Source organism: Lissotriton helveticus, chromosome 3_1 (assembly GCF_964261635.1).
Source record: "Lissotriton helveticus chromosome 3_1, aLisHel1.1, whole genome shotgun sequence".
NCBI classification, from domain to species: domain Eukaryota; kingdom Metazoa; phylum Chordata; class Amphibia; order Caudata; family Salamandridae; genus Lissotriton; species Lissotriton helveticus.
Genome location: NC_136061.1, coordinates 1,753,007,722 through 1,753,034,280, shown reverse-complemented (window position 1 = coordinate 1,753,034,280; position 26,559 = coordinate 1,753,007,722). Strand labels below are relative to the sequence as shown.

The following is a 26,559-nucleotide window of genomic DNA, read 5'->3' as shown; positions in this document are numbered from 1 at the left end:
TATGGAAGATTGTAGGTTTATTCGGGAAGATAGTGGATCCGCCACACCATACAAAATTAGATCATTAAAATATACAAACTCCTGTGGTACATCTGTTTCACATTTTAGGACAAAGGAGAAAGAGCAACACAGAAACACATAAAAACAGTCATTAAATATAAATGTTTTGGCAAATAGGATTTTGGCAAATAGGATTTCTCCAAGGGCTGAAAGTTTGTTCACACAACAAAAGAAAAATCACAGTAAATTGATTTGAGCGTCCTCCAAGATCTGTAAAGTCGGGTACAAGCCCCAGGGAAGGCTAAAGAAGGCTTGGAGTTCACAAATGTAAAGTCTATGGGAACAGAGTTCCAAATAATTTGAACAAACCCTTCAGTTGTACTAGTTTGAAGCTTTACTTTAAACCAATGCTACATAGCTAATTGGCCTCTGGTGCATGCGCATCCACCCACACACACGTACATATGTTGTACCCTCAAATCAATGCAACATTATTATTCATACACCCACGATAGGCAGTACAGGCTTTAAATGAAAGCTCACCTGTCAAATCACAGCACAAGCCATCCCTCAGTGTCTGCACCAAATATCTTGCTACTGCAACCCAGTCGAGTCCCAGACAGACAGCCCAGACAGACAACCTCTTGAGCAAGTCACCCCAGCACTGAGCACTCTGCACTCTGCCAAGAACCCCATTCTATGCCAGTGGGGAGGCATCATTAGCACCCCCAGTGTCCTGTTCCCAAGAGCACTAGATATGACACTTCTGGGACATTCACTCAGACCATCACACTAGCAGTGTCTTCAGTTAAACACCCCACTGGGGCCTCACTCCCACCATCCTTCCTGGTTCTCATCCTAGCAGCACAAAGAGGAAACCCCTTTAATTGAGATGGTCCAGCAGGCACGTCGGTGGAAGGTTCTCCCTCCCACTTATATTAAAATACATGGATTGTGGATCCATAAAATTATAAAATAAATATTGAGAACAGTTTATAAAAAATGCTGTAGTGTAAACATCATCCCGACTACACAGGCTTACCCCTCTTATTTATACAGCTGGAGGTGGTCCTGGCCACCTGGATTACAGTTATTGCTATCAATGTTCATTGCCAACTCTTTTCAACTTTCTCTCTTGGCACTACACTTCTTCACCAAGCATCCGGTACTAGCCTTCAATCGAAGTGTCCCTGCATGGTCCCACTCAGCACTGGCACTGGCTTGCAGTCTTTTCTTTCTTGGGAGTGAAGTTATGGACCCTAAAAACCACCTTCACTCCATCCCAGCCTTCAGAAGGGACAACCATACCACGGTCTACAGCCCCATGGGTGACCGCATCATAGATTTTGGTTGCAAGGGTGTGGAATAGGTGGTCTACGTTGAAGTTGCTCTTGGCTGATGTTTCGATGTAGGTCATGCCCAGATGAGCAGCCCAGGCTGCAGCTTCCTCACTAGGCACAAGATAGCCAGAATCCCGGTCGCTTTTCTGTCCCACCAGCACAAAGACAGCCCGTTCAGGAAGCACGTTCATGGCCTCCATATACCAGTCGTCCAAGGACAGGAAGGTGGACCGATTACTCCGATCAAAGACCAGGAGAACACCAACAGCATTACGATAGAAAGACCGTGTAATGCACCTGCAGGGGAAGAAAGAAAAAGAACAGCACGTCATTGGATTTCAACACAGGAAAACAGAGCCTTACACATTAACAACACTACTAACCAACATTGACAAGCCATGGGTAATTTGCAGTAGTGAAAGAGATTTGCCCCATGACTAGAATTGGTGAAAGTCAGAGGCAATGAATTCTCCCTCTCTCCATCGGGGATGGCCTGAAATTAACTGTGGACAGGAAGGGGTTTCTGCACTACAACTGCAGGATCCTCTTATTTCCTACAGCACGGTGGAATGCAACACCATAAGACGAGAAAAACTTGACATTCGAGGAAGCTTCTTGCACTGTATCTCCTCCTACTTATAAGGCAGGTCCAGCATAATTAAGCTCCCCTGTTTATGTCGGCTCCTTTCAGCATGGACCCTGGAGAATATCAAGGTAAGATCATATCACCACTCCCCTACAGACTGTTTCATCACCCAATTACTGGGTCTCGTTAAATCTTTCAACCCAACATGCCACTGCTACACCAATGACACCCGATCTCTTAACACTGGAAAACCAGAAGATCTGCACTCCTCAGGACTTGTCCACTTCCTCCAAACCACCACCAAACAGATGCTTAATAAACACCTTAAACTGAACTCCTCCAAGTCAAAGGCACTAACCTGCAGAAAATGTAAAAATTACCACCCAACAACTATCGATTGGCCGCTTGGAACTCGACCCACAACCAGAGATACACCTTTTGTAAGAAATCTAAAAATAGTCATGACATCAAGCCTTTTCTTTGTTCCAAAAGTGAACCATTTCACGAGAAGTACTTTCTTCAACACGGTGACATTTTCTCTGGCCTACGTTTCAGAAAGAAGATACAAGTCACTATCACCTGTGTCATATCTGTTGTGTCTAGACAACACCAATAGTCTGTACTTCGGGGTCCCACTTTTCCTACTCTTAAAACGGCAAATGATCAAAAAACGCAGCAGCAGGAAATCCCCTTCACTTTAACCCATGAAAATGTATTACAATAGTACTCACAGCAGGCAACTGGCTGTGGCTGACCAGACAGTTCACATGCCAGGCTATTCGCATTGCCCAAAGGACCATGTCCAACAAAAGGCTATACTTTGTCCAGATATGGTTCTGGAAATACACAGAAGCCTCCACTCTAATCTGGGACCCTGGCTGATCATTTCTCCAACATGAAAAAAACCTAGAGCTTAGGAGGGAAACCAAAACCTGCCTCTTCCTGAACATATACTATTATAGCATTGCCCAGGCATCAACTCATCCACATCACCAATGAGATCATGGAGTCAATCAGTGTAACCATCAGTGATATATACCATGGGTCTCGTTGATCTCATTAGCGCTGGTTAGATATAAACAGTCTATAGCCATGGTCAAAAAAGGCCGTGGTAGGACATTGGGATGTTACAGATAGATGCATTAGTCTCCTCCACTAGGAATAAAATGGAACCAAAACCAAGTCAGAAGTGCCTAAGACCTTCAAAGTGTTTACCTTGGCACTGGTCAATGCGAGCCTGTGACTACATGTATGCGTTAGAAGATAAACGCACCAATGTGAAACATTACCTGCTAGCATCAAGCGGTGTCACTGTAGCGAAGCAGTTCCGCTTCAAACATACATAAAGCTGGACACAAAAGTGGAAAAGAACTTGTTTGTTCTGCAGAAATATTATTAATGATCCTAGTGTACCTGCATTTAAACCCAAGAGGAAGCAAAGAAGGAAAGACTACCTAATGGGCACTTCAAGCATGGGACAATATAGCTGCATCAAGTCTGGTCGAGCAGCACTAACATATTGACCTAAGACAGGAACATACTCATTCACGCTACTGACCGCGCATCTTCACCAGCCAATTTAGACGCCACGCTGCAAACTTGGAACTCTTTCAAAAGTCACCCCTGTACAACTGAATGTGCTGCAATATCATATCACTGACAATCTGTACACTATACCAATGAGAGCAACCCAACATGTATGGCCAATTTGGTATGCCTCCAATCAAAGCGCCAACAGGGCCACTTTCTTCTTCACTTGCTTTTAGGGCCTTCAAGTTTGAATCTAGTTTTCCGCGCGAGGCTAGGCCACAGTTTTGCACACATGGATACAGACCTGGGAAAAATATTGTGCTCTAGGAGGGGACTTGCCGTGGGGAAAGATTTTGCCAATTGGGTTTTGTCATGTACAATAAAAACCGTCAAATGTTCACTCAGTCCTGAGGTTTCAACTATGGTGGGGCAACACAAAGGGAGCACAACCTCACACCAGGACACTATGATGATTTAAGACTCTGGAGTACTGCAGCGACAATCCCTTTTATTGGCATTGTGGTGTACTTCCCAAGTTACGACTGTCTATGTTCGCATCTTACGTTGTGCCGTGTGGCACACTACATCCTTTACCAATTATAACAGACACACAAAAACAAAGACACCAAACACCAAACAAGTCTCTAGCCTGTTAGAACTGCTCAAAGTCGCTCATCCTCTAGGAGGGTCTCGGATTTTCCCTTGGCACATAACTGGCCATCTGGCTTCGTGAAACATTGGCCCTCTCTGCTCCCCCATCCTGGGATCCCATTTATGCTTAGGCTATGTGTAGAGATCAATCTAGTCGGTTTCAGTTCTAAAACTCTTGATCCTCTAAAGTAAATAGCTAAGGCACCATGATCCATACAGTTCGGCACCAGCGATAGACTGGCCGCTCAAGAATCCCCCCAACAACCTAGGAGTACAGAACACATACAAATAATACACGAGCCCACGGCAAACCATACAGAAATCCCCCACACATTCTCCTCCTTTAAATGCAAGTCCAAAACATACCTTCTTTTTTTGTTTTTTTAACTCAACACAACCCCCCTTTTAAGAAGAAAAGAAAAATTCTAATTACTAAGAACATCTAAACCTAAATAGCAAAAAGAAAAAAAAAAATTCTACTTACAACCTTCAAAGGTAAAGTCCTTTAACCATTTAGTTGATTTCCTAACCCTTTTATCTTCTGTACTCTCTTCAACACTGGACTGTGATTCCTTACCATTCTGAACATTGCCAGATTCACACGCCAATACCTCTTTAGCATTACCAGAAGAGGAATATGATCCTTCCATAGAATCACCCGATGAGTGAGGCCCAGACGCATCTGTTACTGGACCCTAACCCTCTCCACTGCATTTTCCTGTGTAGCTGAATCAATCATAGTGTCATCCAAATCCAACACATACAAATATTTCCTGTTCAGCATTCAGCCATTCAATCCATTCTTATTACATAAAGCCACACGTTTGAGATTCCACACTTTACCACTGCTCGAGCGAACTGCATTATACAAATTGTCACCACTTCTTACGGTTTGTAAAATGTACTATCACCTTTAGTTACAAGCCCTGGTTTCCTTATGCAAACCTTATCTCCCAACCTCGACACTCATTTGTTCAGTACTATTTTTGAAATTCTAGTAAGATTTGCTTTTTTGGCGTCCCTTGGCCATGGTGTTGCTGACTGTTTCCACTGACCGAGATTTAACATATGTGCTAAACAACCACCAGGATTGTATTTCATCCTAGGATTTCTCCCTTTCCGTATCAAAAAAGGTGAAACCCTGTGGCTTCATTCCTAGTAATCCTATAAGTCCATACGTCTTCCAGCAATTGGACCACCAAACTCTTATTACTAGCACAAGCAGCTTGGAGTACTCCATTAAACGACATGGTTGGATCTCTCAACCATGCCATTGCGACATGGGTTGTAAAGAAAAGTGGTCTTTAACTTAACTCCGATCCTGTCACAATGTTACTTAAATGCACTAGATTCGAATTGCACTCCGTTGTCGCTCAGGAGCTAAGGAAACACGATCTATACAGTTCAGTGCCAACAATAAACTGCCCACTCAAGAATCTCCCTTACATTTTAAGACTATAGAACACATACAAATAATAACAATAGATGAGCCCATAGCATCCCATACACAAGCCCACAACAGAACGCTCTTACTTGTGTCACCTGTGTTCCTGGTCTTTTCGGGGGTTGGGAGCTCGTCATTTTCCCATTGCTGACAGACTTCAGCTACCCTGGCCTCCTATGAGCATGAGTGTGCCAGAGCCTGTGAATCAAATGCTACTAGCGGGCCTGAAGTACTGATTGTGCCACCCACATGAGTAGACCTGAAAAGGTAACTGCTGTGTCGACTTGGCCAGTGCACACACTTGCCAGTCCCTCACCTTCCCTTTTCTTACATGTCAGACACCCCTAAGGCAGGCCCAATGTATCCCTGTGGGCCAGGTGCAGTGTATGTGAAAGGTAGAACATGCCCTGGTGTGTGTAGCATGTTCCGATAGTTAATACAAGCCGATTTCGTTTTTCGCTGTTGCAAGGCTACCTGTTCTCCATAGGACAGAATGGGGAGTTTGTTTATAACATCTTATATACATAACTGGCCCGGGGAATTAGGTTTAAAATAAAGTTTGGTATACCTGAACTCAGAATCTAAAGATGCATCTTTTAGCAAAGGTGATTTTTACATTCTGTGTTTGAAAATACCACTTTTAGAAAGTGGTTATTTTCTTGCTCAGGCATCCTGTGTGCCTCTGCTGGAATGTGGATGGACTGTCTGGGTTTTGGATGACAGAAGGCTGGGGAGCAGGATGTGGCTCAAGATAGTCTAGGTGGGTCAGGAAAGGGCTGAATAGACCTGGGCTGCAATTGGGGATGGAGGAGATTTCCTTGCACCTCAAAGGCCTGGTCTGCCTTTTACCATGCCGTTTCCAACTCTTGCCAGGAAGTCACACCAGAGAAGACAGAACTGGTTCTGGCTGGGCACAGACACACTCTGCCTAAGAGATCAAAGGATTTTGGAATATAAATACTGGGGCCCAGACCCCTGAACTTAAAAACTCTTTTGGGCCAAGAAGACTGCCAAGAAGAAGAGCTGGAGAAGCTGTGAGGGGGAACAACCACACTGCTGTGTGCTTTGCTGTGTTGGCCTGAATTGGATGCTTTGGTCTTGGGCAGTGAAAGGACTGGACTGAACTTTCTGCAATCTACCTATGTGAGTTTCTCCAAGGACTTGTGGTAGAGATGGCCCCCTGTTCAAGAAGTCTCAGGAGCAGCAAAGACTTCAAGCTCTTCTGCCCTCAGCACTGGGGACGGTGTGTTTTGTGTTGCAACAGAAGAAGCAGCAACCTCGACGCCGCTGCTGAATCAGTGCCCTGAAAACACCGCAGAGGGCACCACAGCGGCCCTGGTATCACAGAGTGGGACAAGTATGCTCAGACGTGGGTCCCGTGCTCTCCATGCCACTGGAACCAAGCTATCCTGACTGATGAGGGCTGAAAGCCCGAAACCAGTCCTAGGATGCTTGTTTCCAGTCCAGGGAGGTCCTGGCCTGGCATTTCGGGCAGGACTGTTCCCATGGGGCACTTGTTCAAGACTGATTTGCATATGGCTGGGTCCAAACTGGAATGGCATGGTGAGCAAAAAAACGATGGATTTAGGCTCGGATCTCTGTACTGGGGTGCATGTATGACATTGTTCTGCATTCTGTCCATTAATTGTTCTTTTTGCGCTTGTATCACCGATGGTTTCTACGCTGCTGCGTGCACCGTGGTTCGAGGGCACTGTTCGTAAAGTTACACGACGCACCGCCCTCACCCCGCACCGCAGCCTTGGCCTACCGATGCCGGCGTCATCGACTCCCGTTCGTCAGCCGTTGACAGCGCTTCAGCAAAGACGACGACGCTGCTTACACCGCGACCTGCCATCACCGCGATGAGCACCACATTCACTTTGCACAGTGACCCTACCGTGCCAGCGCTCCTGACTCCAACAGAGAGGAGTTCAATCTGCAACGCGTGTGACTTCGAGGGCCCAAACGACTACTGTAACAACCTCCGGAAAGGTAACCTGTGGACGCCGTGCTTTCGGAAGCTCAATAAAAGGTTGTTGACACCCTGCATTTCCAAACTGTACTGTTTGCGGGTCTTCCCGACACCGTAGCTGGCACGCGACACCGCAGTCAGTCAGAACTGTTTGGATTTGTTTGTTTACAACGCCATGATAGCCTCGGACTGAGCTATCGACATCAAGAACTGTTTTTCAAACATATGTTGATAACTGAGATTTTTAAGTACTGTATTGTAGGTTATCGTTTTAGGTCTGGTCTTAAGTATATAAAAATATTGGATATTTTCCTAAACTGGTGTGGTGTCCTTTTGTAGTGCTTACACTGTATTACTGTTGGTTATGTGCAATGCTTTTCACACTGCCTCTAAGATAAGCCCGACTGCTCTTGCCAAGCTACCAAGGGGGTGTGCAGAGGTTATTTAGGAGTGTAACTCCCGTATCCTGACTAGAGCGGTGGTTTCTGCCTAGCTTTGGCACGTGTCCTAGCCTACCAAAAATAGCTAACGTGCCCACTGGACGGCAAGAGCCTCACAATCAATTTGGGAATCTCTTTCCTCTGTGACCATAGACGCTCGGTCTACTGGCACACGTGACTGGGTTCAAGTGTTCTTCTTGTGTTACTGCAAGAGCACGGCTCCCAGTCCAACGGGCCTGGCATTCACAACCACTTCTGTTTTGGCTCAAATGTGGAAGTAGTGCATTATGGTGGCCTTCGAAATGCCCTCTTCGAAAGCTATTTCATGTTCCTCTGGTCAAGCTCACGCTGTTGTTGACTTGGTAAGGCTGCCAAGACATTGCGACATGGCCAGGGGTTCAAATACGACGACTGCACTTCCTGACTTCCGTGGCTGTTTCGGGTGCTGGTGCCAGTCTGAGGTCTTTAACTTTCTTTACTAAGGACTTTGACCGAAAATACTTATCTGAAGAATTTGATACTTTTCTTCAGCAACTCACATTTATCCCTGTGGAGGTTCAGGCCTTCTTTTCAGAGGCACAAGAGTTGCTGTGTAATCATTTCTTGTGCTCTGCTAGCAATTATGCTTGAATGAGAATGCAGTCACTCAGATTTATGATGTCCATCAGCTCATTTAAAGAATCGTATGTTGCATTATGGAAGATCTTGCGGCTGATGACATCAAATTTCAGCCTTTTGGGAGTGGAGAATGTATCGACTGTCTCCGTCCAGCATTAGTTGCTGGTCTCCGGCATTTAGATCCAACTTGGAAAATCATTTTGCCCTTTTAGGTCAGCCAGGATATCATCATATGCAGGCTTAAAATGTTGTCCTCTGCAAATCGCTATGTTTGGAATCTCTCGTCGAGCTCCACGCTGGTTGTGCTTTGCAGTCACCACCATGAGGAAACTCACGGTGTGGGCCCTGTAACCTTCTTGATCACTCCCCATTTATTGGAGTCCTCCAGCTCTGGTTTCACTTTCTGCCTCAGGTGGAAGGGGAACCTTCTGTGCTGCAGGTGGAATAACTTGATGGTTTTATCGATGTGAAGCTTCAACAGTTTCACTCGAAGAGATCTCAGAACTCGTGGATGATTGGGTTTACTTCTCATGTGTCGGTACAGCGAGTTAAAAGAGCCTTGCAGCTTATTAGGGTGATAGTGCAGTTGTCAACCATGAACAAGCATTTACAATGCAACGGTTTCGCCTTTAATAACAATATAGTTATTATGGACCACACCAAAGTGGCATCCAATAAGCATTGAGCAGACTACAGGAATATAGTGCAGCAAATTCTCTTGCCATCAACCCGGACAAGACACAAATACTTGTAGTCGGTCACTGTAAAAATAAACGAGACCTATTGGCTATGCCAATGCTTGTTTTTATTGGGCTGACGAGTATTATAAACTCAGGTCGAAAAACATAATGAGAAAGAACAGCAGTGGAGTCTGGAATGTTGTCCCTTCTGAAACTTACTCTAAAACAGAAAATGCTAAGAAATCACATAAAGTATTTCAGAGTTGTCTAAATCATTTCTGAGTGATTATTAGAGCAAACACAGGGATAATTGCAATGTAACACACATTCTTTTTAACGTTTAACCACCCTTGTTCCAGAATTGTAAAACGTAAACAAGTGGACACTAGACTATTTTTTTCTAAAATAGGAGACAAACCTAGAAGATCCCGGTTTGTATTTTCTAGGATTTAATACTGAATCTAAGTGTGATTTGACTATAAATGCAGCATAGCCTCGTTGTGGTAATCTTTTCTGAATATATTTGTTTTATTATATACTAAACCAATCGCCTGTATTTTAGTTCGCTAGAGGGACCACGATTTAACTGCAAATGAAACGTTTTCAGCAGTGTAGCATACCGTGGTTTAAGGGGCATGTTTTTTTTAGCCAATAATTTAGTAAATCCTTAACCATTCTTTAAAGTTTCTCGGACCGCTGGTGGCAATTTATGTATTTTGTGCCCTGAGTTCTTTTGTAATGGGCATTTTACGTGATTCGTGAACTGATGTTTTTGGACCGCTTTGCTGAGCGCTCTCACCCTGGCGGTGCTAATCCCAGTGTAATAAAACCATCAACTGACAGCCATCACAATGCTAATTACTGCCAGTCTGAATTATTTTCTGGAAGCTCAGAAGGATCGTGATGGCGAGTTATCATTATAATTGCAAGTTATTATTTGTCATACTTTCAAAAATCTCAGGTAATGAACTTGCATTTGGCTGGTGTTCAAGCAAGCGTGTCGTAGAATACAATCAACAACAACCACAGACACAGGAAGACCTTACACACACACACACAGATATACATGCACATACACAAACAAATATTGTGTCTCTCTCACACACACACGCAAGCACCCAGGAATACCTTACACACACACAGATATACATGCACATACACAAACAAATATTCGGTCTCTCTCACACACACACACGCACGCACGCACCCACACACAAGCATTCAAACACACAGATTCATCCACACCCATGTACACGGGCAGCGCTGCTGTGAAATCACGGGTCTCTCGTTCAGAGTACACTAGCCCTTCCGAGAAGATGTCTGGATGTCAAGTTTGGTGTGCTCCATTTCCTTAAATGAATAATCCCATGAGTCCTGGTTTCATTTCATACAAATCGGCCACTAAATGGGTGTACATTTGTGTCTCCGTTTTACCTCAAACAGTAATGCTTTGATTTGAACTATTTGTGCAAGAGGCGGGGGGCGGGGGGGGGGGGGGGGGGGGTGCTGAAGTCACACGAAAGAGCGGTTCGGCTTGGGCTCCAGCTTCCAGGAGGACCTCGAGCTGAACCACAGCCAAGCATCTGGCTCGAACCTGTGTGAAATTGCCAGAGGCTGGTCCAGTTCTACTTTGTACCCCTGAGGGTGCGGTATGCAGTTCAACCTGGCCCATGCATTAGGGAACCCGCCCACTTGAATTTAGTAGAGTTCTAAAGTCCCAATGGCAGGTGTGCAATTTATCACCTGAATGCCATTGAGAGTCTTCGACCTCTTCCGGTAGACCTCGGGAGCAAATGAGTAGGGGGCCAAACCTAGTTTGCCTCCTGAATGTTCTCCATTTCACGCATCCCTTGGGTGACGTATTGAATCCGTACTTGTTCATTAATGCAACATGCCACAGGCCAAACTGGAATGCCATGCTTTGCATAAGGTATCCACCTATGCAAGGCGTGTTATGTCCAATGTTTGAATGCACTAACGCTCTTCACTCTATCAGCTTGCATTCCTTGACTTTTATGAGACTGGGTAGAATGCGTTTGGTCAAAGTTGACACTGGCATCAGCATTAGTTCCCTCACTGTTATACATGCATTGGTGATTTACAAAATGCTATTTTACCTTCCAGAACGGGCAGTGGGATTCTGTGTGATTGTCACAATCACTCCCATCTGGGAGGGCCAGACAGCATTCCTGTAGCCAGACGTCTCTCACAACCCAAATATGGCGTTGTGCATACATACATATTGTTTATTGCACAGATGCAAGCCGTCATATTTAAATTGAACTCACATACCACAATAGATATAAGGGGTGCAGTCCCCTAGAGCCCCACATTTGCCCATGGGTGGCTGTTCAGAGATCAGTCCGTGTACGGAAGCTGGCTGCCTACTCTTGAATGTTGAATGATGGCAGTCAGTCCCCGCGCGAGACTAAGACAGGCAGGGCCTCGTTCCTGAAAGACCCGCAATGTATGACATTGTCCGCTACCAGGAAGCGTCACCTCCTGCACGTGCAAGGGCGGCGGGAGAAATGAGACAGTACAATGATTAATGCACTGCTCCTTCCCCGGTAAAGAACCAGGGTCAAGTCCGTCTTGGAGGACAAATTAAATATGATGGGTGGCCTCGGTAGAGTTCTTAGAAACCAGTTCACACACCCCGGGTCAGAGTGGGCCTCACGCGCTGATGCGCCGCAGCCTGTGTTTATAACAGCGACTTAAGATCAGAGCGGGTTTACTCCAGTGCATCCACGGCTTTAGGGAGGAAAATGGCAAATATTGATTTCTTATTTCCAGATCAACCGCTCGCTGGCATTTTAGTCAGCCTCACGCGGTGCTGCTCAGCTGCAGCTCCGCGTCCCATTACGGTGCACTTTGAAGGCAGGGAAAAGAACCTATCGAAGAAGATGTGGAGGAATGTTGGGGTTGGATCCGGCGCATGGCATCGCTCTGTGTTATCTTGGCATGCAGGCTGTGGCACGCATCAATGGAGTTGTAAATGAGCCCCTGGCACTGTTGAACTATCTTTTGTCCGGCGGACGCGCGCATTCCCAGGCGCGTGCTCCCCGCAGGGTTCCATTGTACAGTCACACACGCTTACCTGTGCGCCTGCTGTACAGAGGTGGGCTCCTGGGCTCACGCTGGCTGTGGACTCGGAGTGTTGCACTTGTCTGCTGGACTGTGCATGTTTTACTGGATAGGCCAACACAGCCATCTAGAGGACTGAACAGTGCTTGCCACTCAGAAAATAAAGCAACATTACTTTTACAGTATTTTTACTTATTTGCAAATTGGACACAAATTGTGCTGACTCCCTTGGGGTTTGCCTTTTGATTTAGCACCGGCTGCAAGCTGGCGGTAAACCAAAGCACATGACGGACACGGGAACAGACAGAAACATCGCCTGCACGTGTTACTCTCTCCTTCTGGGGGGAAAACGCCGAGGCCTTCATTACGCCTTAACATACAATCAGACACGGTCAGAAACTCCTTATCAGGAATACGAGTTGTGCCACATATAAAAACACCTTTGGGTTTTACACGGAGACTTGTCGCCAGTGAAGGCGCGGTGGGATACCTCTGCAGAAAAGTGTCCGGAATTTGGGAAAAGCCTGAAGGAATTGTTGAACTAGCACCGATACTCTGGCAATTTGCCATTCGATATGTGTAAACCCACAATACTGCATACGGTAATTACCATACCGGAAGTTTTGGAAATTCCTGCCTGCTATTGTATTACTTCATCAGTTTGCACACACAGCTTTTAATGATGATTGTTACATATTAGCATAATTTCCAGCGCACTGTGCCACTGCGCAAACTCATCCATCGCTTTGTGTAAATCGCAAAAATGTTCACATTACCATTTCTACGGTTTGGACATACAAAATCCAAAACAGGTTTACAAATACCAAAAATTGCGAAATTGACTATGTTAAGTTTGTGAAGGCACATTTTAGAAATCTTGGCCTCCCATGCGTAACTTTAAAGCAGCCACGGCTGCACTATAAACAAGTCAGGTCCCGGGCCGCGCTGTGATTGGCTGACGTCACGGGGGTGTCCCGGGCCGGCAGCCAATCACAGCGCGGCCCGGGAATGACGTCACAGGGGTGTCCCGGGCCGGCAGCCAATCGCAGCGCGGCCCGGGACAAAGGGGCGGGGCTTAAAAAAAGCACCAGAAACGCCCCCGAATCGCGTTTTCGTGAGAAAGCGCGATTGACAGCCTCTGTCTCCCAATGGCTAGTCTCCATTTATGGAGCTAGCCAATTGGAAACAGAGGCTGTCCTAACCTCACTATTGAAAACAAAAGATTTCGATCTGGGAGGGGCTTCGCCCCTCGCCAGGTTTCGAAACCTAAAAACATTTTTCACAGGTCGATCATCATGTCGAACAGGGCACTAAAGACTTCTACAATGGATAATGTGTGACGCTGTGCTTTGCTTGAAGTCGGTTTCTCAGATTAGCAGAGAAAGTCCATCTTCTACCAGCTTGCGCCAACCTCTGCATACTTACGCAAAGTGGTTCCAATGGCCTTGATGCACTACGGGCAGCACCTCCTAGATTCATTCATCCTTACTTTGTTTTCTACACCTGTGGGCAGGCACAGGAGGCAGCAGTATCTAGCCATTCACTGGTTTCAGTTGCGGACAAGGACTGTGGTAGCAGGCCTGACGCTGCTGGTTCTGCTGCTGCCTCGTCGCCAATGTCATGGGGCAATACAAGAGAAGCAGAAACTCACACCAGGACACTGTTGGTTTCAGATTCTGGTGCAGTGTCCGCACTGATCGCTTTAACTGACATTGTGGTCTACATCCATAGTTACAACTGTGTGTGCGCATCTTATACAGTACTGGTTGGCACACTACATTAACCATGAGAGCCATGGATAAAGGGGAGTAGTATCTCTTTTCCCAAAGTAGCTAATCCTAGCAGTTCTAAACTAGAGCAGAATACAAAGGATCAGCGTGACGTGGGACCAAGGTGGGGGCGTGGCTATCTGGAGATCCACCACCCGGTGTGGCGCCGCGCACGGGGCGACTGACGCTGGAATCTGGGGACCACGGTTCGATCCCCGGCGACAGGTTAGCCCAGCACCATGTGACTCTGGGCAATAGCTCGCTTAATCTTCCCGACGGCCCCCAGCGCCTAGAGACCCTAACGGGTGATTGTGCACTTTACAAATGTGGACTTTTACCCTAAGGAAGCAGCTGGAGGGGAGCATTACCATCAAGACTTGACAGCAATAAAATGCAGGGAAGTGGACACCCTTAGGGATAAATCAGTGAAACAGTGTGAGTGGTGGGGTACGCGTTCAGGAATTTGCACCCCCAACAGTGGATTGAGGTTGTTATACAGAGAGGGTTCCATGGGGTGTGCAAACCACCCAGGTAATATACGTCCAGTTAGAAGGGCGAATGTATGATTTTGGGCTAAACACGCATTTTCTCGTTCCCCAACCTTCTTTCTCTTAAAACAGCACTAACTTCATTCTCGTGCATGAGGGGTGGGAAAGAGTTTTCGCTTGGGCTTTGAGACCCCTTCTGGGCGTACTCAAACGTTGGCACCATCCTGCACAACCGATGATTTATCACTTAGAAACTGCCAATCACGCACGAGGAGGGTGGGCAACATTACAAAAAATGTAAAAGAACGTAGTTTGATGGGGTAGTTGGGTGCATGATATCAACAGAAAAGGCAAGTCCAACAACCCATTGAAGAGGAGGCTCGCTGAAGGAGATCGATGGATTTAGGCCCAGATCTCTGTACTGGGGTGAATGTATGTCATTGTTCTGCATTCTGTCCATCAACTGTTGTTTTTGCTTTTGTCACCCCGAGTGGGACAGGTATGCTCAGGCGCGAGTCCCAAGCTCTCCACGCCACTGGAGTCCAGCTATCCTGGCTGAAGACGGCTAATAGCAAGAAACCGGTCCTAGGATGTTTGATTCCAGTCCAGGGAAGACATGGCTTGGCAGTTCGGGCTGGACTGCTCCCATGAGGCACAGGGTCAAGGCTGATTTACATATGGCCATGTCTGAACTGGGGTGGCGTGGTGAGCAACAAAACAATGGATTTAGGCCCAGATCTCTGTACTGGGGTGAATGTATGACATTGTTCTGCATTCTGTCCATCAACTGTTGTTTTTTGCGTTTCTGTAATGTTTGCACATTGCTTTGCTCATGGCAGGCAACACAAGTTATGTGGTGGTAACCATAACTGGAGAATTTCATTGCATTTTCTCTGCATGGGCAACTTGCGTCTGGAGTTCCCCACTCATGGCTGCCACAAATCCAATGAAGAATTTCCACTGCTTTTTTTTCAGGCTCTTGGCAGCAAACCTTTTTTTCTTCTAAGCAATTCGTAGTAATGCGGTTCTTGCTTCCTCGAAAGACGGCTATGTAACGGAGTTAGGTTTTAAAGAAATATAATGTTCGGGTTTCCGTCTACTCTGGCATTTTCCAATTGATGAATAAAGGCTTTTTGAATTGATGTGCCTGCTGTATGATTCCTTCCCCTGCCACTAGGGCAGAAGGCTCACACTAAATCGGTATCTTTGGAACACTTGTGTAGTTTATTCTTCCAGTGTATTAAAAGGAAGTGTAAATATGTGGTAAATACTTTTGTAAAAATGACGGAATTTTTACAAAACTGCCAATTTCGCTGCACTTTTGTAAAAATCGCAGCATTTTTACAAAAGTGCAGAATTCGCGGCAAACCACGAAATCCTGGAGTGTCTGATTATCCATCAATTATTTATGAGGGAATCTGGGATATGTAGTTCCTTTTTACATTTTTCAATTTTTATGTGCATTTATGCACTAATTAAAATCTTTACTGGTCTTTCTTAATCAATGTTTTGTGACCTCTTTGATACATAACATGATGCAGTTTTTTAGACTTACCCAATTGCCTGTGCAGCTTGTTATTTTCGAATAACAGACAATTGTTCTGCCTTTTTGTGCACCACTACTCTTTGGTAAGATTTGGAAATAAACTAATATATTAGTTAGATCAGGTGTTCCACAGAAAAAGCGTTTTTGCGTTGCTAATAAGTTTTACACTGTTTGACGAATCTCCACAAAACTTTCTAAAAAAAAGTGCTCTTTTGACTAGTTTGTGCATAGAAAGCTTTGGTGTTATTAGTCAACGGTGCAGTTAAAATAGGCGAGGGTTCTAAAACACAAAAACCCCAAGCAACCCCTCTCCCCCGGACCCAAATGGAAAACAAAAAATGCAACTTTTGCCTCGATCCCCCCAAAAAAAGAAAAACATGCACAAAATGCCAACTGGGGCTGTATGTTTCAATTATATGCCCTGGGGAGCCAACCTGCACTGCCTCATTCTTTAACTAATGGGAGGGGGCATGTGGTTCCCTCCCAAATTGATTATAGGCCCCGGGGCCTTATTTCATAAGGGGGGTGCATGCCCCCCCTACCGTTAACATTATAGGCCCACCACTGGGACTGAAAATTGCAGAAAAGGAGAAGGGGCCGCTCTGACTGACCCTGTAAAGGCCTGTAGGACCCAATCTCCATGGGCCGAAAAGCCTAGAAAGAGGAAGGGCTGCTGGGCCCATCTTCCCGGAGCCCCTAAAGACCTTTAGCACTTTATCCCCAAGCCCCTTCCCCAAGCCATCACCGGCACTCATGAGCCGGTCCAAAATTGCTCCCCAAAAAATGAAGGGGTCAAGCCATCTGCAAGCCTTCCATGGACCTCATCTCCTGGGGCTAGTTTCCCACCCTCAGGACACAGTGGTTTCCATGCTCGTACTGGCAGGGAAGGTTCTGTTTGCTCACGCCTGGCAGGAGCATTTTTTAATCTCCAGCCACGCAGGAGTAAACACAAAGTCTACTCCCAGTGGGCGGGTGCTTTTAAAATGCCCAGTAGCCAACTCTCCCAAGCCACACAGAGCAGTCGCTGTGGGGTTGGCTTTAAACACAGTAATAAATGATTGGTTTAGGTCTTAAAAAATAAGAATAAACTAGAAATTCGGTGAAAAAAGTAAAAGGTTAAATTAACATTTTAGTTAGGTGGGATAAAAAGATCTGTTTTTGTTTAAAAACACCACACCTAAGAAATTCACGGGGGGGGGTGGTTAATAGCAACCCCCCCACACAGAAAAAGTTACCCTCTTGGATGCCAAGGACTGCTTGGAGACATACTAAGCCGCTGTGGTTGTGTGTAGAGACTGCTCAAAGGCATCCTAGCACCCACCCGTGTTGGGTGCACTGGTGCTCCCCTCTTGGCAAACACAAGGAGATGATGGACGGAGTGCTGAAACTTTTCAAACACTCGCCCCCAGTCACAGATCTGGGGTGAATCAATCATCGTTCTTTAGCTCACTTCGCCACCCCAGTTCAGACACAGCTATATGTAAATCAGTCTTGAGCCAGTGCCTCGAACAGTCCAGCCCGAAATGCCAAACTACGTCATCCCTGGACCGGAAACAAGCATCCTGGGACTGGTTTCGGAGTGACCAGAATGATGATGGATTCAACCCATATCTGTGACTGGGGGTGGGGGTGTCTGAAAAGTTTCTGCGCTCCGTCCATCATCTCCCTGTGTACGCTCCCCCACTTGGGCCAACTGCAACATGCCTCAATTGTGGGTGGCAGCAGAAGAGCTTCTGCTGCCTCCCCTGGCGATCTGATGACGCCAGTAGTGTGCTGACGTCATCAGATGGTGTTGGGGGTGCACTGGAAGGTATTTTTTTCCAGAGTGTCTAGGAAGGAGGATGCTTTACGTTGAGTTCTTCTCCAGGAAGGGGGTGAAGGGGGATTATATTTAGGAAACAGATACAGAGGGAAAGGAAATCGTTTATCCTTTCCCCCTGTGCTTCTTTGGAGTGGATTCCTGTTCCACGATCATGGTTAGGGCTGCAATTGTGGAGTAGGAATCCATCCACTAGACCACCAGGGATATACTTATTTGTATTTTGGGGTAGCGACCCCTTAGGCAAGGGTTGCTCTCCTGGGGGCATATGATATCAGTGTTTCCTCCCACCCACCCCCAGGGGGCTAGAGTAGTGATTTGGGCGGTGGGGTTAATGCTTTGTTGTATTCAAGCCAGCCTTGTTGAACTGGAGCACACAAGTGTTCCTGGAGTGGAGGAGGATGTGGACACATTGAAACTAGGCCCAGGCACACAGGTATGGTAGCGTTTTCAAATCGAGCCAAGTGTGTGCTGGGGTGGGTGGTAGGCAGTGTGTGGATCCCAGCACATTTCTGTAGTTTACATCACAAAAATGCAAGGAAAATTTGTGTTTTTATGCAATGTTTCACCTGTGGAGGATATTCTGGGTAGAAAAAAATAAGACAATCCATGCAACACACACCTTCCTGAACAACCCCACATTGCAAAAGACACATTGCATGTCAGTGGGAAAATGTGATGCGTCTATGTTGCTTTTGCCGCCCTTGTGTGTCGTGGGCACTTGCCCTACCCACACAAGTGAGGCACCGTTTTTCTCTGGAGACTTGGGGCTGCCTGCAGATTCCAGGACTTTTCCTCGCAGAAATGCAAGGAAAATGTATTTAGGCAAAGTTTGAGATTTGCTGGAGATTCTGTGTAAAACAAAACAAAAAACCTGGTGAGAGCCACACAAGTCACCCCACCCTGTCTAGTTTTAAAAAATGTGGTGGTTTGGTGGGTTTCCCTAGGTGCCGGTTGAGCTGGGGCCCAAAATCAATAGCTAGCCACCTTGTAACAAATATGCATTTTGCTGGGTGAAATAGGAGGTCTTCTAGGTCATGTTTTGGGACGTTTTGTGAAGCAGGCACAAGGCCCAACCACACAAGTGGGGTACCATTTTAATCACAAGACATGTGGAAATTCAGAATAGTAGAACATTTGCTTTATTACCAATTTAATAGCTCTATGCTTGTGCCTTTCAAATGTAAGCAAGTGTGTAACACAGAAGACCTTTTACAAAATGCCCTCTGAAACACACGCCAGTACAGGTACACATAAATTCAATGATGTACAAACAATCAATGCTCCTAAACACATTATCTGGTATACCTTTGAGATATACAGAGTTTTCCTTCCATTCTTTATAATTTACCATATGAATTGCTGTATAGATGGGGCACAATGAAAAACCATTGTAAAGGTGCAGCTCTGTTGTTGGCTCGGTTTCTTGGAGAACCTACAAGCACTATATATCCCCACAAGCAGAAGGGACCAGCGGACATAACTGTATATTGCTTTTGAAAATCTGCCATTGTATGAAAAGTTAGATGAAATGTAGACACAAATGGCTGCATTTTTCAAACACAACTTAAATTTTTTTTATTTCAACTGTTACTTTTTATTAACCCTGGATGGTGTACTCCACTCCGGGAGTTTGCAGTGTTTTCCACACTTTTTGCTCCGCAGAGCACGCAGAGTTCCCAAAAACTAGGCTCCGTGATGGGGAGTTTTTCCCTCCTCGCTTGCGAACGCCAAGTTAGCAACCGTGAGCCTGAAAAATCCACCTCCCGGCGAGATTTCTCAATGCGAGTGGTCGCAGCAGGTCGCAATCACTCGCATTGAGAAACCTTCCATTTGCATTGAGAAAGCTGCCGGCTGAGTTGAAAATCTACCAGCAGAAAAGAAGCTGTGATTATTTTACAGCGTGGGACAAACACCTGGCGCTCAAAATCACTGTGTAGCGAGGCAGAGGTTTTTGTCACCTCGCAGAGTTCCGAGTAACGGAACTCCGTCCAGGCTTACTTTTTAATAGGACAAAAGCAAGGGATCTACACAAATTAGCCTGTGCTGAATTTAGATTTTTGTCTAGTTTACAGAAATATATAGCTTTCTGGAAACCGCCATGGGTTTCATGCTCATTTCCACCACAAACTTGAAGGAAGTTAAAAGCACCAAAAATAGCAGAAATTGGATATCTCCCAGTATAATGACAAAACGTTTTTGGTTTGAAAAAATTGGTTTTTTGATTCAAGTATGTCAGGTCCTGAAAGCTGGTGAATTTAGGACCACAACCCCTTGGTTGATGCCATTTGAAGGGGAGGGTGGGATGCTTTCTTCTGAAGCACTTTTCCACCAACAAAAAAAAAAAGTATCTATATTTTGGCTAATTTTGCAGTCCCCTACAGGAGGATCCACAAAACCTGTGTACCTTTAGACTACCCAGGACGTTGGAAAAGGAAGCAATTTGGGCATGGATAACTTTCGTTGATAAAAAGTAGTGGAGTTCTAAGGATGAAGAACTCCAAATAGCTTTTTCTGCTATATCAAAAGCGTAGGTGGAACATTCTGGACACAAGTGGCCAACTGTCATCTGCACACAGAGTTACTGTTCAACACAAAGATTCATAATGTGTTCAACACCTCTACAATGCATTAGGAGCACGTGTTTTGTAAACTCTGAAACCAATTAGCTAGACACAGGTTGTACAAAATTACGTTGAAAAGTAATTTGGTAGTTCTCTGCCACTAGGGAAACCTAACACATTATTGAAGGATTCAGGAGTGATGTGATAAGCAAAGTCATATGCCCAAGTTATAGTTAGCTCTGCTAACTACAACTGGTAAATTTCTGTTCAAAATGTTAACATTGACACCGACATATTCACCTTACTATAATATTACTTGAACCTTTGTTCTTTTGTAGCAATTTTTTTTTTACACAAAAACAGATCTTTTATCACACCCAAGTAGAACATTACTTCAACCACACACACATAAGATATAGGTGCAAATATGGACTCATGAGATTTATGGGGCTATACATTTCCTGGTCAAATGTGCCCATCTGCCCAAAACATAAGTGCCCTTATTTTCTACGGTCGGTAGGCCAATCCTTTACTACTATTTTTTTAATCCATTGTTTATCATTTTACCTTTTTTTAGGCCTCCTTGTGTGTTGAAATCGTGTCTTCAGGCTAAGTGATTTTAAGCCAAAAGTCCCCGTTCTTTGTGCCAATAAACAAAATTCCTTGTCGTGTGCATAAAAACTGTAATAGTTTTGTGTACCCATTCTAAATGTGCTTGCCTGCTAGGATGCACAAGTACTCCATTACATCATGGGTCATCCTTATTTCTTTGTCAGCATATGGTTACCAGGTATAACTGGCATGTTTACTCATCTTTTTAAAATGTTTGTGGCTTATCTTTTCAACATGAGAAAAATAAAAAACACAAGCTAGCTAAGACCAGACCTATTGGCTTTTGTGAGGAAGTGAGGTCATATGACCTTTGATCTGCTGTGACTCTCCCCTCAGCTACCTGTAAACTGTATAACTTTATTATTGCTCGCATATTGTGGTCTCTTTCTCACCCCTACTGTTTAGCTTAACTGTGTCTTTCTCACTAATCACTTTATAATACATATCTTCCCGTCTCTCATCTGTCTCGTCTGTTCTGTCTCTTCTTTTACTTCTATTTCATCTTTCTCCTACCTCACTTACTCCCCTGGCTGTTTCTCACCTGTCTCTGTACCAATACCATGTACATACCCATTACGTTTCCTCTTTCTGCCTCCCTTTCGGCTGTTTTTTCTAACCCGTGTCTCTTTCTGAACTGTATAATCACTGTATCATATTCAACTTTTTCACTTTAATCACCCCTCTCTCTATCGTCTCCCTTCCTTGGTCTATCACTGGCACCTGTCCACTCTAACACTCTTTTTAGTATGCCTCTCACATCTGCCATCCCATCTCTCGAGAAGTCTCTCACAGCAATGTATCCATCACCTCCCTCAACTGTCTACCCCACCATCTGATTCTCCTCCTCTTTGAACAAACTATCAGTATTTCCTCATCTCTCCTAGTCGTGGGACGGAGTCATGCATTTACAACGCATGCCTTTGCCATGCATATGCTATTACCGCAAAACGTAAGTATATATATCAGGTAAGTGAAACCAAATTATATATAAATATATATAAAATCCAACTTGCCCATAGCGTGCATGCAGCACAGACAGGTACGCAGACACCAAATAATCGCCAGAGTCAGACTTCCTTCTCAAATGCTTTTATTTTTTCATATTCGTGAAGTGGTGCAAGCCTTCAGACGCGTTTCGGACACGTATGTCCTTGCTCACTGAAAATATATATATGACGGGGGTGCCGACATGCTTTTCACCCAGATGGAACTTTATTTTATTGAGGCAGAAGCGTGCTAGCCACTTGGTGAGAGAACGATTAACGTCCTTGGTGGCAGAATTTGGACTACATTAACCACAATGCCATTGATGACGGCCACTGGGGCGGGACTTTGAATTTGAATTAAAAGCATGTTCTGCACAGTGGGCTTCTCGCCTCATTTCCTGCCAGTGATCAAGAGCTCAAAGCTCGAAACGCGTATGGCTTCGTGAATGCATGGGGCATTCTGTTGATGTTGCCGCCTGCGGTGCAGTGTGCGGATACCCGGAGGTGTGCGACATCCTAAAGGGCAACCTTGTGGCAAAATATATATATATATTTTTACACACGTACACACACAGATGTTTCAGTTGCTGGACATATACTTACATTTTCGTGGTAAAGGTATTGCACGGTAAACACTTTCCCATCGCTCCCACCTTTCTGCCCACTCTTTCGCAGCTGCCTCGTCTTACCTGTCTATTTCAGAGCTGCATTTTCCCAGTTTCTCACCTATCTTCTTACACCTAGGAGATGCCTTCCACCAGCTGTCTCTTTATCACACCTCCCTATCGTTGTGCAGTGCTTACCTATCTTTATCATTTGTCTCTAGATCACTTCTCTCCTACTGTAATCCTCTCACACCGGTTTCCCCCCCCTCTCTGATTATCAGCTGTCACCTTGCAATGATCACCCATCACGATCGCCACCTTATACAACTCTATAACTGTCCTTCACACGTTTTCTCTATTGACACGGTCTCACACACATTCTGTCGCTTGATCTCCCACCCATATCTCTGTAGTTTCTTCCTCCGCTTCCTTTCGTTACTAACAATTTGTTTTAAACTTTTTTTATTTTTAAACGCCCATCCCTCCTCCTATCTCCTGTATGTCTTGCTCCCTCAATGCTCAGGGGAAGCAGGGCACACAAATGCTTGCTTACTAAGGTATGAACCACCTGCAACAATAAATTAGTGTTTTACATCCCACGGGGGCATGGGTCACAAGCACGGTGCTAGGGGGTCGCAGGAGGCAAGGCAGGACCCCTAAATGACTCCATGATGGTGCGTGGTTGTTTTTTTAACACTACAACCATTGTTGTCTTACATGCCTCTGCCCCGTGTGTAAAGTGTGCATTGAGGATCAGTGCATGCGTATGCGTGCACACGAGTGACCTGCTAACGAGATGCACTTGTGCCCCCTTGTGGGATGAAGCGGGTGTGCACGGGGAGCAAAATGATGCAGTGTGGGGGTCCACCGGCGGTCGCGCTCCTACTTGGAGTCACCCCCTGCCCCCATTACATGCCAAATATTCAGGCGGGCGTCTCGGTTTTGAAGCCAAAATTGGATTTATTTTTTAGCAGTCTCCCACCTACAAATATCTGTGCTTTAAGAGGGTAGATAAAGGCCATCGAATTATTTTTCAAAACTCTCCCCCTTTGTAGTGTCTACTCGAAATGTTGCCATGAATGCCCAGCTAAGGCACTGCCCGCAGGGGAGGAAATGCACGTGTGAGCTGAGGTCACACAGAGAAGGCACCCTCTCACCTAGAGCGCAGTGCGCCTGCGCGGAGGATTACACTCGCCTGAAATGTTGCTGCTATGAAAGGTGCACTGGAGCCCCACTCGCCTGAAAAGCCTCTGCTGTTGTGTGCAGTGCGAGAGTATCCTGCAGGTCACACCACTGCTTGTTTAGAGCTGGGGTTGGGAGAGTCAAACACCTGTAGTGCTCCTGCCACGCAGGACTAGGATAAATAAATTAGTGAATTTGGTAACTTGCAGGAGGACAAGCATGCACGGCAGGTCAGTCACTCCACTGAATTGTCCCTGCTGCTATGGTGGAGGGATGAAAGTGTAATGTTCTCATATATCAGTTTTGTTCCTATTGTGAAGCGCTCTGACACCTTCGGGTAAAGTCCGCGCTGTATAAAAATGCATAAATAAATACATAAACGGCGGCTGCGGGGTGGGGAGGGTCAGCCACTCACCTGAAACGCTCCTGCCCCGCAGTGTCCCACATCTGCAGCTTGACCCGCACGCCGGGCGCCAGCGTCAGCATCTTCACGTGGAACTCCACGCCCAGGGTGCACACCGCCTGCTCCAGGAAGGACTTCTCGGTGTAGCGCTGCACCAGCGACGTCTTCCCCGCCGTGGCGTCCCCCAGCAGGATGACTCGGAACTGGTAGTGCCAGTCGGCGGCGCGCACGGGGGCAGGGGCGGCGCGGTGGTGGCGGTCCATGCCTGCAGAGCCGCGCGGGGTTTGTAGTCCTCCCATTCACTGCATGTGGGGAGCGCCGGGGGCTCCAAACAACTCGACGAAGCCCCGCCCTGCCCACACTTCTGGCTCGGCCCACTCTCCCTGTTCCCCATGGCTTTCCACCCCCTCTTCTTCGGTCCTACAATATATTAAGCAAGGCTCACACTACAACTTTACCTACTACAGCCTCGCAAACCAGAGTCGAGAAGTTCTTTAGTCATTGTAAATTTGTCATATATATTTATATTTTTGTCTGTACATTCTGTGCTTGTTGTGTTTAATATTGTGTTCCTTTTGCCTGCGTTGTTTTGATTCTATGGCCTGCTATTTGTGTTTGTTCCATTTTTGTAACAGTTGTCTCATGTAACGTAACTAACTGGTTCTATTGTACAGTTCTCTGACACCTTCCGGTAAAGTCCGCGCTTTATAAAAATGCATTAAATAAGTAAAAGATCACGAGACGCCCGACTCTGCAGTTTGTTTCTAAATAGCGCGTACTTTGCCCGAGGATAGTAGAGGCTTTACCAGATAGCTTTATTTTTTTACGTTTTTAATTCCCCCGAGGTAAGTAAAAAGAGTCCCTTTCTAAGTAGCGCAAGGAACGCATTATTTTTTACTGTGGTAGCAAGTAGCCCATAAAGCTAATAGCTGGACAACCATTTCCGTTCCCTCTGCCGCTTGTTACTCCGACTCCACCATGGCGCGTCATCCCCTCTGGTCAGCCGGGCGTCTCCACGGGCTAAAAGGCCAGGACTGGCTGAGCGTGTTTCATTGCGATACGAGGACAGGGAGGCATCCCAGGGCGCAAGAGGTTCCCCATCACGCGCTGGCAGCATGCTCTCCGCTTTTAGTTTCTTGATACTTGTCCTACATTTAAGTTTAAAGACTGCGAGAGCCAAAATGCAAATAAAAACATGACTGGTTTTGCTATTCAAGCTTATCACCGGGAAAACTTGACATCTACAATAATGATAACACGTACTTTGCGCACAGCCCGGTTTGCCAGATGAGTCGGGGAGTTGGTGTTCAAATCCCTTGGGTTGGTTTCGTTTTATAAATAGCCGAACTGAAACTACAACTCCCAGAATGCACTTTTTAAAAGTTAAATACAATCCCACAAGCCTGAAAACAATAGCAAATGCATTTTCATAGCGTTTCATGTTACTGAGAACACGCTGTAGCGCTTTCGATGTGCAGGAGTAGGAGCTTTTAATGATTCCTATGAGCGCCCTTCTGTCCCAGTTGGGTAACACAATTCCTTCATAAGCGTCATTGCCCACTACCCTACGGCATGGGTTGCCCAGAAAGGCCCAGCAACTGATTGAACCGTATTTCAGATTTTAGGAGAGGTTAGCCCTACAAGTGCCAGCTTCGAAGCACAGATGTGGTGACCAGATGGTTGGATGTCACTAGCACATGCCATTTAAATCCCTGGAGCTTTCCTTCTTCACATATCGCTCGTGATCAGCTGCCTTGGCGCGATTGGTTACATCGAAGTAAGGCACGGTCACATCTCCCAGAATGCAATGGGTGCTTAGACGGATGCCATCGGCTGGAATAACGGCGAATTAGCACCCAATCAAATACGTTATAGTATGGAACGGAGGGAGGGTCGATATCACACAACTTGCAGGTTTCATGCCGAACCCAGGTTCACTTTGTTTCCTTTACTTGGGCAAATCAATCTGCTCATTCCAGCAGAATATTCTTAATTTGTGTCTATATTCTCCGCCCTCCCCCTCCGAATCAAGCAGTGACTACTCCCTTCATGGCTCTCATCCACGTCATTCATCCATGGGGGTGCTCGTTGTGCCCCCCTGCCTCAAATTCTCATTTCCGCTTTCTTCCTGATCTTACTCCTGTGATCACTCGCGCCCTTTTAACCTTTGTCCTTCCTTCCCTCCCCCTCTCAACACGTCTTCCTTCCCTCGCCCGTTTCAACACCCCCCCCCCCCCCCC

At 45.9% G+C, this 26,559-nt stretch overlaps 1 protein-coding gene across 1 annotated transcript; it reads right to left on the bottom strand.

The window, feature by feature from the left end:
• On the bottom strand, positions 1-24,652 carry LOC144823756 (ras-related protein Rab-39B-like). Its single transcript, XM_078682561.1, has 2 exons — positions 24,332-24,652; positions 1-1,637 (listed from the first exon to the last, which is right to left on the bottom strand). The coding sequence occupies exons 1-2, from the start codon at positions 24,616-24,618 to the stop codon at positions 1,205-1,207; spliced, it is 720 nt and encodes a 239-aa protein (XP_078538687.1). The 5' UTR covers positions 24,619-24,652; the 3' UTR covers positions 1-1,204.
• Between the last annotated feature and the right edge of the window lie 1,907 nt (positions 24,653-26,559).